The sequence below is a fragment of the Pseudonaja textilis genome, chromosome 7, assembly GCF_049901715.1.
Source record: "Pseudonaja textilis isolate UNSWEBS1 chromosome 7, rPseTex1.2, whole genome shotgun sequence".
Lineage (NCBI taxonomy): Eukaryota > Metazoa > Chordata > Lepidosauria > Squamata > Elapidae > Pseudonaja > Pseudonaja textilis.
Window position 1 is genome coordinate 7,105,144 of NC_141996.1, and position 12,095 is coordinate 7,117,238.

The 12,095-nt window shown below is 43.8% G+C and overlaps 1 protein-coding gene across 27 annotated transcripts in view; it reads right to left on the reverse strand.

Annotated features, from left to right (window-relative positions):
- Positions 1-12,095, reverse strand: part of DLG2 (discs large MAGUK scaffold protein 2) — a 979,527-nt gene that overhangs the window by 166,187 nt on the left and 801,245 nt on the right. For 15 of the 27 annotated variants that reach the window (XR_015744246.1, XM_087936973.1, XM_087936971.1 and 12 more), the window contains one exon: positions 7,736-7,891. The exons of the other annotated variants lie outside the window; for them this stretch is intronic. Coding sequence is in view for 14 of the 15 variants with exons in the window: in XM_087936973.1 (XP_087793099.1) it covers positions 7,736-7,891 (156 nt within the window). In the remaining variant the exon portion in view is untranslated. The remainder of the gene's footprint in view (positions 1-7,735; positions 7,892-12,095) is intronic. 27 annotated transcript variants of the gene reach the window in all.

Here is a 12,095-nt window from a genome sequence, read left to right on the forward strand (position 1 = left end):
TTTTAGCTCATTCTAACTCTTATCTAAGCATTCTGGCCAAACCTCTCCAGCCTGCCAAGTACATGGACAGGAAACCAGTAATAGGGCTGTAGACAAGACTGGGAAGAACAACAAAGCAGCCAGGAAGGAGTGAATAGTAAACTGGTTCCATATTGTTCACTGGAAAACTGGATTTCTCTACCCAGTACAATGATTCAGAATGGCGCTTCAATTGAGGGACGTGTTACTGTATCCCTTAACTGTAGCAGCATTTCAAACAGACCGTTATCCAGCGCCCAGGAATAAAAGAAGGCTTGCATCCAAGATCACCCTGCAATTTTACCTTGATGGCATGTATCAATTTATGAATCTGGAATATTTTTTAGAGCTTTCAGCACCTGAGTTATCTTTTTTTCCTCAAATCACTCCAAAGGGCGGACGGAATAAATGGGAGAGATGGAAAGTATAATACACCGCTACTCGGGTCCCATTATACTGTTTTCTGAACGTCTTCCTTTTCCGAGTTCACACGATAATACGTTGAGCCCTACGCGAGTTATGTATACGTTGGATTTGTATAACATGCCAAGGCACACACAGGTAGTCCTCGACTTACAACCACCATTTGAGCCCAACATTTCTGGGGCTACGCAAGACAGTCGTGAAGTGGAACCTTGTCCCCATTTTACAACCGTTCTTGCCACTATGGTTGAGCGAATCTCTGTGGTTGTTCAGTTAATCACGTGGTTGCTCAGCGAATCTGGCTCCTCCCCATTGACTTTGCTCATCAGAAAGTCACAAAAGGGGATCACGTGACCTCGGGACAAGGCAACTGTCATAAGTACATGCCAGTTGCTTAATGTCTGAATTTTGATCGCATGTCCCTAAGGATGCTGCAACGGTCATAAAGTGTTTAAAAAATGGTCCTAAGTCACTCTTGGCAGTGCCGTTGTAACTTCCAATGGCCACTCAACAAATGGTTGTAAGGGGAGGACTACCTGAACACATAAAACCATTCCATTTAACACTCGTTGAAACTGGCATGAGCAAATGACTGCAACTTACCTGATGGAGCAGGTTGTGTGACTTTCACAATAAAGAACTTCTGGGCTGTATTTACCCAACCTGCTAGGCTAATTCCTTTGGAGTATTACGTATTCTATCAGCCCAGGGCATGTGGTTGTGTATGGTTCAAGAGATATATAAATGCAGGTTGTTCACTTCAATAATTGTCTGTTCTAAAAACTACAAATTGATGTCTTGTGTGCACCTGGCTTTACATTACTTTTATGCAAGAGGACTGACCTGGAATTCCTATCTAAGTCAGATTTCTTTTGATGAAGAGGGGGAAAAAAATAACATACAGTGGAACCTTGGTTCTCAACTGTTTTGAAAACCATCGAACTGGTTATTCAATGCATTTCAAGTCGAACATTTTTGTCCCAATACTCATCATTTGTTTGGTACTCAATGCAAAAGCTAGAACTTGTCGGTGTTGGCTGCCTTGTGACTTCATTATTCCATATGGGAAAAAAATTGTTTGGAAATTATCATTTGTGGTACTCATCCTGCCTCCTGGGATCAATTGATGAGGAGTACTGAGGTACCACTGTATTTTGGTGAAAGTCAGACTGAACTTCTGGTGGCTACATGGAGATGCTCGTGTTGTTATAGAGCATAGAACAGAATAATAAAGTTGGAAGGGACCTTGGAGGTCTTCTAGTCTAAGCAGGAGACCCTATACCATTCTGGACAAATGGTTGGGCAGTCTCTTCTTGAAAATGTCCAGTGGGGCCTCCATTGTCTTCTTCCACAATTTTTTTTTAAGAATTCCAAGTCTAATCTACAGCTTTAAAATGTCCCAATGGTTTCCCATCCAGGTTATTAACCAAGGTTGCTTTGCTTTTCAAATTCAGCCAAGTTCTACTCTTAGCAAAAAAATAATAATAATTGTGGATTCCTGAGGCCTTTTGAAAAAAATGTCAGAACCCCAGAAGCAAATTCTTCTCTTAAACACTCCTTCAGTCACCACATCTTCTTGCTGTATTCTAACACAGTGTAATCTCTCTCTTTCTCTCTCTCTCTCTCTCTCTCTCTCTCTCACTCTCTGACTCAAGTCAAATAGACAAATAATCAGCCACATGGAACTTTGAAATATTGGAGGAAACTTTGGCTTTATATTGCCTATCTCAGATGTAAAATATGTCACTTGAAGTTGCTTGCCCATCCTCGGTTCCTCATTTCATTAAAAAAAATAATGCTAGTTATTTTGAGATCTTTAGGGGGGAAAAAGCACGCACACTGATTAAACGCAAGTTGTCTTCAGGAGGGGGAGCAATTATAATTATATCTCTGGCAGAAAAGCCCTGATGGATCAGATTGGGTTCAATCTGCATATATGTAAATGGCATCACATCATGCCTAGAGTTACGATTCCGTGCAGATTAACAGCATGCTGAAACACAACTGTCTGTAAATATCAGAAAGAAACAGAAAACAAACAAACGACAGCCACCAGGAGAGAACGGAATACGGAAATAAAGGTGACGAATGAATGAACGGAAAATTAGCATGAACTAATGGGAATCGTAGGGAATCACCGCTCATATTCAAAAAAACCAAATTCCAACAGAATTCTACGCTAAGGCCCTAATTTCATTTTGGCACACCTCTGGAGTTGTGACGCAAACATATACCAGGAACTGCTCTTGAGATAAGTTGCTTATTGAATTGCAGGCAGAGGAAGAAAGCTCTGTTCTTTCCTTTAAGGCCTGGAAAGGGTAGTTGTATGAAATTCAAGAAGGCTTCATCCCAAGGTAAATTAATAAGAATTACGGTATTAAGGTTAGAATCCTATGTAGCGTGACTTCCCCTGCTCTGTTAATATCATCATCCTCATTTAATGATCCCATAATTCCTTGGGGCGTGGAGTCTGGGCAACTGAATGGAGCCGAGTGTTTACTGGCCGGATGCCCTTCCTGTCACCAATGTGGACTTATATTCAGCAGATATATTCTCATAGTGTGCCCAGAGAGAGAGAAATAACTGCCTCTACCTAGGATCGAACTCACAGCTTCCTGATTGTGAGGCGAAAGCTCCACCTCTAGGCCACTGCACCACGCTGCTCTGTGAATATACCAATCACCCTTCTCTAAAAGAGATCACTCTGTGCAAAGGGATCTGGGAACGTATAAGACTATAAAATAAGATTGAAAAAACCGCTCTCTAAAACACAGGGTGGAGTTGAATGGAATCATAGCGAGAGCAGGAGAATTGTAAGAGAAAAAGATGATTGATGAATGAATGGCTTCCTGTTTTATTCGGGGTCGGTGGGGAAGATACTAGTGAGCTGTGATAGATCACTAGGCAGGAGAAGGGAAGTCTTTTGATGATGGTTAGTTTCCTGCAGGTAACAGTAAGAAACCATCAATCTTTGGGAGGAACATTTAGAAGGAAAGAAAGCGCAAGCGTGTGTGATGCGCAATCCAAGAATCGACAACTCACGCTTTCCTGCTATCAAGAAACAGGCACCACTGTCTTCTTTGCAATGTTTAGCTGGTGCAATTAAGATGGATGCGAAGATGCTGTTTTGAATGCTGCTCTGAACAATGGGTGCAAACTTGCATGTTGGGTATCAGGCAGCTGGCGAGTTCTAGCCTCTCAACAGATGTCATGGTTGACTAACGCTCTTCCTTCTGTTAAACAGTTTCCCTAGTTTGGTGATACCCCCTCAGCTGTTTTAGGCTTAACCACAACTGGAACGGTCCTCTTTCCACAACTCTTGGGAGCTGTGTGAGAAATGGTAAAGACAGAATAAGGCTGAACTTAGATCTAACTTGGAAAACAGAATAACAGCGCTGGAAGGGGCCTCGCTCAACCCCCTGATTAAGCAGGAAATCCTATATCATTGGAGACAATTGGCTGTCTAGTCTCTTTTTGAAAGCCTCTAGTGATGAAGCAAACTGTTCCACTGCTTCTATTGTTGTCTTCCGAGAAGAATGGACCCATGGATGACCCATTAGTTTCCTTTTTGTGGTCCTCTACCAATTGCTCCCAGAATAAGAGGCTGCTTTGTGTATTTTGCAAGGGTTGAGGAAATTAAGGAGGAAAAATGGCATCTACTTGTAGGTGCTCGAAGCATCGATTTTACATCTTAAAACGACCAGTTCAGCTCATCCAGTTTAATATTTGGCCATTGGGAATTCCGTACAATGACTGGCAGGCTTCTCAAGACATTGGAACATGGACATTCCTGATGTCAATCCACTTTTTAGAACAAAGTCTTCCAAAGAAACCTGTCACCCTGGATTGGTCACGCGTTTTTGTGACAGGAAGAGTGATGGCAGAAGACCAAATAGAAATATTATGGAGGAAAAGCAACAAAGATGATTCAGGGACTGGAGGCTAAAACATACGAATGGTTGCAGGAATTGGGTATGTCTAGTTTAATGAAAAGAGGGGGTGACATGATAGCAGTCTTCTGATATCTCAGGGGCTTCCAAAGAAGAGGGGGTGAACCTATTTTCCAAAGCACCTGAGGGTAGGACAAGAAGCAATAAATGGAAACTAATCAAAGAGAGGAGCAACCCAGAACTAAGGCAAATTCCCCGACAGCGAGAACAATTAATCAGTGGAACAGTTTGCTTTCAGAAGTTGCTTTCATCAATGGATGTTTTTAAGAGGAGATTGGACAGCCATTTGTCTGGAATTGTGTAAGGTCTCCTGCTTGAACTGGTGGCTGGACTAGAAGACCTTCAAGGTCCCTTCCAATTCTGTTATTCTGGAAATAAATGTCAAGTGTTCAGCAAAAGACTTCTGGAAGCATGGCTCAAGACTTTGGTGGTGGCCTGCCTCATTTTTAACCTCCTCACGCTAGAAGACGTGAAGGTTTTCAAAATTACGTGCCCGTTCTCCATGAGAATGTCTTCATTGGCTCACTCCACATGCAGACACCTTACACGTTCAATTCCGTCTTCTATCAGCTAGGGTAGAAGGACTCCTTGGGAAGGAGCCAAAAGAGAAGCCTGCCCCCACCTAACAGGAGAATTAGAGATCTGTCAGAATTCATGAACTGGCAGGGACATGGTAACAGGGTCAGCCAATGAGAGCTGGATTAGAAACTGAAACTGAAGGCCACGTTCCTGAGTGCTGTGCTGAGAACTGAAATTAGTCTGCTCTGAGCTCTGAAGCTGAAAACTTGTCTGGGCTTGTCTGTAAAACTGAAACTATTCTCTTCTCTGCTTGTGTGACATTGGAAGAATCTACTATTGGTATTGTACATTTACCCATATGCTCTTACGTATATAAAGAAGTTAATGAATCCTGCTGAATCAGTCATCTGTGTGTGCTTTCTGGATTTGATTTCTGTAATAAACCCTAACAACATCCCATCTCTAACTGTGGTTATCTCTAGCTAAAAGACACTTTAATCCCAGCTAAAAGGTAAGGGAGATGGTGGGAGGGTTCTCACCCTGCCTGGGACTCTGGGAAAAAGCTTACTGGCTGGAAAGGAAGAAGCCATCATCGATATTAATATGATAAAACTATAAACGGAAGTAAAATGGAAGAAGGATACAAGCAAAGGGAATACATCAATTTTAAAAAAAACAACTACGTTAATGGAAATAAGCCTGCATCAAAGCTAGTTAAAAACATTGCCTATACATAGCAATGGCCCTTGTTTATATGTCAGCTGTGACAGTGATGACAATAGCGGAAGCCCTCTGAAACCTACAGTAGATGAACATTAGCATTTTGGCAGGGTCTTTGGGAAGGCCATACTTCTCAATGTACCAGATCCATCTTCTCTTGGTCACATCTACCCGACCTACCAGAACAGGGAGATAAGGAATGCTGAGGAACCCCTTGTTGTGGTCCGGCAGGCAGCCTGCAGAGGCGGACAGTGGGGAGGAACATGGGTCAGTTCTGGAGTCTGGGGAGGGCTCAGATGAAGAATCTCCATCTGACACAGAGATGGGGCCAGGGCTATCTGAGAGTTATGTGCTGATTCCGGAGCCTCCAGAATCTGACATCAGCGAGGCAGAGGAACAGGGGGAGCCTGTTCCCAGTGCACGCTTGTGCAGAGCTGCCAGAAGGCAAGAACAATTAAGACAAAAGAGGAGACTTGGGAGGAAAGCTTGGAGATGATTGGCCCCTCCCATAAGACATAAAGGAGGAGCAAAGGGACAGGAGCCTTTGCAGGAAGCAACTTTATTTGTTCTGGTCGGTTTAAACTCTGAAGCTCTGTGATGACTTTATGCTATGTTTGGCCTTGTACAGCTAATTGGCAATTTAGTTGTTGGCAGCATTTCAAGGGAGATAAAGGTGGGTGCTTATCAGCCTTATCCCCCCCAAAACTGTGGCAGACTTCTGTTGGACTATTCACAAACTGTTTTGGGATTCATTACGGGCTGTGAATGTATATAATTCACAGCCGTTGAAATAAAAACAAGGTTACTGTGTGATTGTTACTATCTCAGGAAGCCTTGATCAGAACACCCCTCTCCCGAGGAAGTCTACCTGGTGGGACTAAGAAGAAGGGCCTTCTCTGTGGTGGCTCCTTCCTTGTGGATCATGCCTGCAAAAATAAGATTGGCCCCCACTTTGCAAGGCCCTGAAGAGCTGGTTTTGCCAGTGGGCCTGGTGAACCCAGAATTCGATGGAGCCCATCCAGTGGTTTGTTTGATGGATTGTTGGCGCCAGAGGTGATGGGATGGTTATCTTTTTTTTTAAAAAAATGAGATGTTTATCTTTGTAAGTCACCCAGAGTCACTGAGAGTGAGAGGGGCGGCCATATAGAACATAGAATAATAGAGTTGGAAGAGACCTTGGAGTCTTCTACTCCAACCCCGTTTTAGCAGGAAATCCTATACCAGCTTAGACAAATTTTTGAAAGCCTCTAGTGATAGAGCATTCACAACCTCTGAAGGCACTGGTTAATTGCTCTCACCATTAGGAAAGTTCTCCTTAGTTCTAGGTTGCTTCTCTCCTTGGTTAGAAAATATAAATTAAAAAAAAAAAAACTAAAATTACATAAATCTACATTTATATGGATTTAGTCTTCATTTGCTACTTCGTTGATGAAGCAATAACAGACTAAAGTCATAATCTTAGATACACATAAGAATATTTGTGGGAGAACAAAGGCCTACCAAGTTTCTTTCCCTCACTTTCTCTTTCAGAATTCTCTCTGCCACTGAATTCCTTGTATTTAAAAAAAAGAATAGCCACCCGTATTGTCTTGTTGTTCATTTCTCCTCCTTCCCTCTTTCATTTATGAGCCCTACAACTGAGCACTGATGAATGAAGTTGATCTAAGGGCACTGCCTCAAAGGTTCATAACCAAACCACCCAGAGGTAGGTGAGACGGCAGAAGGCTCCAACTTGAATCTACAAAATCTACAGAAGGCTCCAACTCGAATCTTCAGTAGACTTGAAAAGTTCTTCAAAGGGCCGCATCTTTCGGAGGTGTCAACCCAGAGTTAGATATCCAATTCCATGTAGTGCAACTTCCCACCTTCGGTAAGGTAAGGCCCCACCCCCCCAAAGGTGGGATGCCACCAGTGCTCACAGCCCTCCAGACTGAATTTTCTTGATCGGAGAGACGGTGTTTCTCAGGTGTTTCTCAATCAATCAAGAGAGAGTCTCGGAGAGGCGGGCATACAGCGTGGGTGGCGTGTACAGCCTATCTCCTCTGCCCTTCCGTGACACCCATGCATTCTCACATGTGGAAATGAGGAATAAGCACATGCAGTACCTGATGATTTCAGAGTCAGGGAGCAGGCCTATGTGGTAGTGGGGGTAGGGAGCTGAAAGAAGGAAGCTTTTGTCACACTCGACAGGGGAATAATGTCTAGGAGAAGGTGGCTTATCACAGTATTTGTTCACAGTGCTGTAAACGGGTTCAGGAGGCCTGGTGGTAACAGAGAGACGAAAAACAGAGATTAGGCTTCTTTCAACATGCATCGATTGCACAGCTAACTGTATTCGGAGGCATGCAAAGAAGGTCGACAAGAGAAAGGGTTAGATACACAGAACTCCTGCGAAGTGACGGCAATGCTAGTGACAACCATTGAGAGCGCAAAACGCACAGTACTGTACACGAGACAGCCAGAGGAAAGGAAACCAGTGACACAACGGTGGTTAGAACATTCAGGTTTTAGCTTGTCGGCTGGGCTCAGAGCTTCCTTCTTACCTTCCGGAACCCAAGAGAAGAAGGTTTATTCCCTAGCCCGAAATTTCTTTGCTTCACCAGTGCATTTAAACTGAAAAGTTAGACACAGAGCTTTAGCAGCCAAGGAAGAAAATTAGGAACACACCATGAGGGTCAACAGCACAGACTGGCGTTCGGTCATCCGCATTTCGGAAGGCTCTCAAGTGTACATTTTATGGGTGATGCACTCACAAGCTGTGGCCAACTGACACATATGCGAATCCATTCTCTACCGTGGCTCATGGTTTTGAGGAGAGTAAGGATACGTGAAGTCAAACAGGTCCAGAGCTGGCCTGTTAGACGGTAGACCGGGTCACTCAGGATAAACCCACAGTACAGTTGTAGAACAATTCTTCTCTAGAAAAGGAACAGGCTACGGTAGAACCAAAATATCATTTTCCAATGTTTAAAATGGATAAGGATCGAAATGAACAGCACAGAATGTCAACTCCTCTTCTGCAGGCAACAAAATTGAAATAGTATTAGACTTTTAAACTATTGCTTTTTAAAAATATCTTGGCTTTAGAAGGGGCCAGGTTCTAACATGGTATCTGAGAGCATAGTAGTGTCCATCTGCTTGGGACAGGAGTCATGATTTCAACCAGAAACTTAAAAGGTGAAGACCAGAATACTTATTACATTGGGTAATCAGATCTGGATGTAAACATCTGGATAGCTAGCTCCTCCAGTTTAATATCTATGTACATACATCACATCTACACACACACATATATAAAGGTGATACCAAGATGTGTACCTACATCCCTGGTCAACGAAGTGAGCTTTTGAAGTCTCATCCTAGTGTGTTTGTATCTGGACAGGGTGGGATAGACTCAGCATCCTAGCAACATTGAGCGGCTGTGGGTATTTGGACCCTTCTGAACTGAACATTTTCCATTCTTTCATTGGGACTTGTACACAATTTGAAGGTCTCCCTGGACTTGCAGCTTCTTCTTGAAGAGGAAGTGGTAGCTGGCATACAAAAGTGTTTGGATGGATTCATTCTCTATCCACAAACTGTTACTGGACTGGCAAGCACTCCAAAACAGAAATGGAGTACTTTAGAGTAGCACCTCAGATGTGGACTACTACAATGTGTTCTAGGTGGGCATTGTGGCCCACCAACGGCTGATGGACCTGGAAGCAGAGTCGGACAGCAAGGAGGTTGGGGAGGAACCTGGGCCAGTCTTGGAAGCTGAGGAAGGCTCGGACAAGGGCTCTGCATCAGAGGCAGAGAGGGGGCCAGGGCAGGCTGGCAGTCATCAGCTGCCTTCGGGCTCGGACAGCAGTGAGGCGGGGGAGCTTCTGGAACCGGATCCTAGCCTGCGCATGTGCAGAGCTGCCAAAAGGAAGGAACAATTAAGAAATCAGGGTCGACGTGGGAGTAAGGCCAAAGTTGGACAATGAATGGCCCCTCCCATCAGGATTAAAGGAGGAGCAAAAGGGCAGGGGGCTTTTGCAGGAAACAATTCGCTCGTTCATTCATTCATTCATTCCAGCCCCGTGAAGATTTGTCTGTGTAGCCCAGCCCTTCCCTGTCAGCACTGCGCGTGGAAATATTTACCAAGCAGCTTTCCAGGATAGATAAGGTCTGAGCCAATTAGTATACCTTTGCAAGACTGTTTGCTAAGCCGTTGGCTGAATGTGAATGCACTAAATTCACATTAATTCACATAAAAGAGGTTTTGACGGGACTCGGAGTTGGCTTAGTGCTTTTTGGGGGAGCCCAGGACAGAACAGTAGGGCTGCTGTTGAAAACAGCTCAGAAGCTGTCACTGGTCCACAATGCAGAGGCATGGATGGTTGAACCTTTGTTTTCTGAGCTACACCGCTTACTATAGGCGGTCCAGGTGCAATTCAAGATCACCTATAAAATTCTCCATGGTATAGGACCTGGCTAACCACTATCCCTGTAGTGACTGCACTTGGACTTATATACAGCTTCCCAATGCTTTACAGCCCTCTCTAAGCGGTTTACAATGCTCTCCTTCATTTTCCAAGGTTCAAAGCACTTTTTGGAAATACAGGATTGAGAAACAGGGCTGGTTTTCCCCGGAGAGTTTGAATGAAAGTGCCAAGGACCTTTGGACCAAATGAAGTAACCTGGCATTTTAATTTTTTCTTTATAACTGAGGGAGTCTAAATTAGGCCAATCAGAAGAAATGCTTGGAAGTCTTTGGAGGATACACGCACTGGGACTTACTTAGGTAGGTTTATTGTTTCAATAGTCTGCAGTAATAATCAGGATAGAAAGTTGTACAGGTTCGTTTTCATCTGTCAGGCGGACATTCAATCCTTTGTCCTATTTTCTTGAACTTTTGTTGAAAGCTCAGCAAATAACAGATCATTTACTCTTATCTTCTCATCATCAACAAAAACATTTTTTGTTATTCAACCTTCTTCAATCTAATGTCCTCTTTTGTTGTGGTGGTTTTTCTTCTTTTGCATATCAAACACACCCTTTGTAAATTTTAATTAAAGAGGATTCAAAATATTTACAAGACACTAAGTTGGGAAAAGCTGACATGAACAAAGCGGCCACTTTGGACAAACATATTGTCAAGCAACCAGAACCACTCATGAATAGGCCCAAGTAAGAGGTTTCATTGTTGATTAGCTATACAGATAGTCCTCAGCTTACAGCAATTTCTTTAGTGACCGTTCAAATTACAACGGCACTGAAAAAAAACTGACCTAGGACCGTTTTTCACAGTTACGACCTTTGCAGCATCCCCACGATTGTATGATCAAAATTCAGATGCTTGGCAATGGGTTCGTACTTATGACCGTTTCTATGTCCCAAGGTTGTGTGATCCCCTTTTCAACAAGCACAATTAATAGGGAGTCCAGATTCACTCAACAACGGGGTTACTAACTTATCAACTGCAGTGATTCACTTAACTATGGCAAGAAATGTCATAAAATGGGGCCAAACTCACTTAACAAATGTCTCACTGAATGATGGAGATGTTGGGCTCAATTGTGGTCGTAAGTCAAGGACTACCTCTATCATCATCATCATCTCCTTTTAATGACCCCATAATTCCTTGCGGGGTGGAGTCTGGACAACTGAATCGAGCTGAGTGTTTACTGGCCGGATGCCCTTCCTGTTGCCAATGCGGAGTTATATTCAGCAGTCTCACTTAACAACAGATAGGTTGGGCTCAATTGTGATTGTAAGTCGAGGACTACCTGTATATTTGGAAGCAAGTCCAATTGTTGTGGCCTGTCAGCCCCTCCAGCATCCAAATCAGAGGGAGGAGGAGGAGACGTGGGAGTCAGGGTCAGCGTCAAGGCAACCTGGGAGCTCCGGGGGAGGAGAGGGAGTGGAGTGGTCAGAGAGAGACAGAGGCAGAGCCTGGCCTGTCCATCAGCCCTCAGATGTCGAGTCCAGGTCTGGTGGTGGCTGATGAGGAACAGCTGGGTCCAGTGCCTAACACATGCATGCGCAGAAGTCAGAGGAGAGGAGAGCAGTGGAAATCTATAGGATGGTCCTTGGGACGGAAGAGCCACTGCTGCTTTCAAAGCCCCACCCTAGCTCTGGGGATAAAAGGCAGGGGGCGGAGATGAATAGATGTGGCAGACAACTATTCACCTTCTGGTTGTCTGGACTCGTTAGCCTGCGGTGAGAGAGACAGAAAGACTTCTTGCTAGTGTTGTTGGTGCTCCTAATAAAAGAATAATTGATTAAACTACATGTTTGGAGCCAGGTCAGAACACTTATCAAATCCCAAGATATATTTATCTAGTATCGTAGCTTCCATCAAGAGGCTTGTTTTATAAGGAACATACATAGGCCTGGACAGTTATAGTAGAGGACGGGGAATTTCCTAGCCATGGCTCCTAATTGATCCATGTACATTTTTGCTGTTCTAAGAAAACGTAAAGAGGTTCTCGAGTGAAG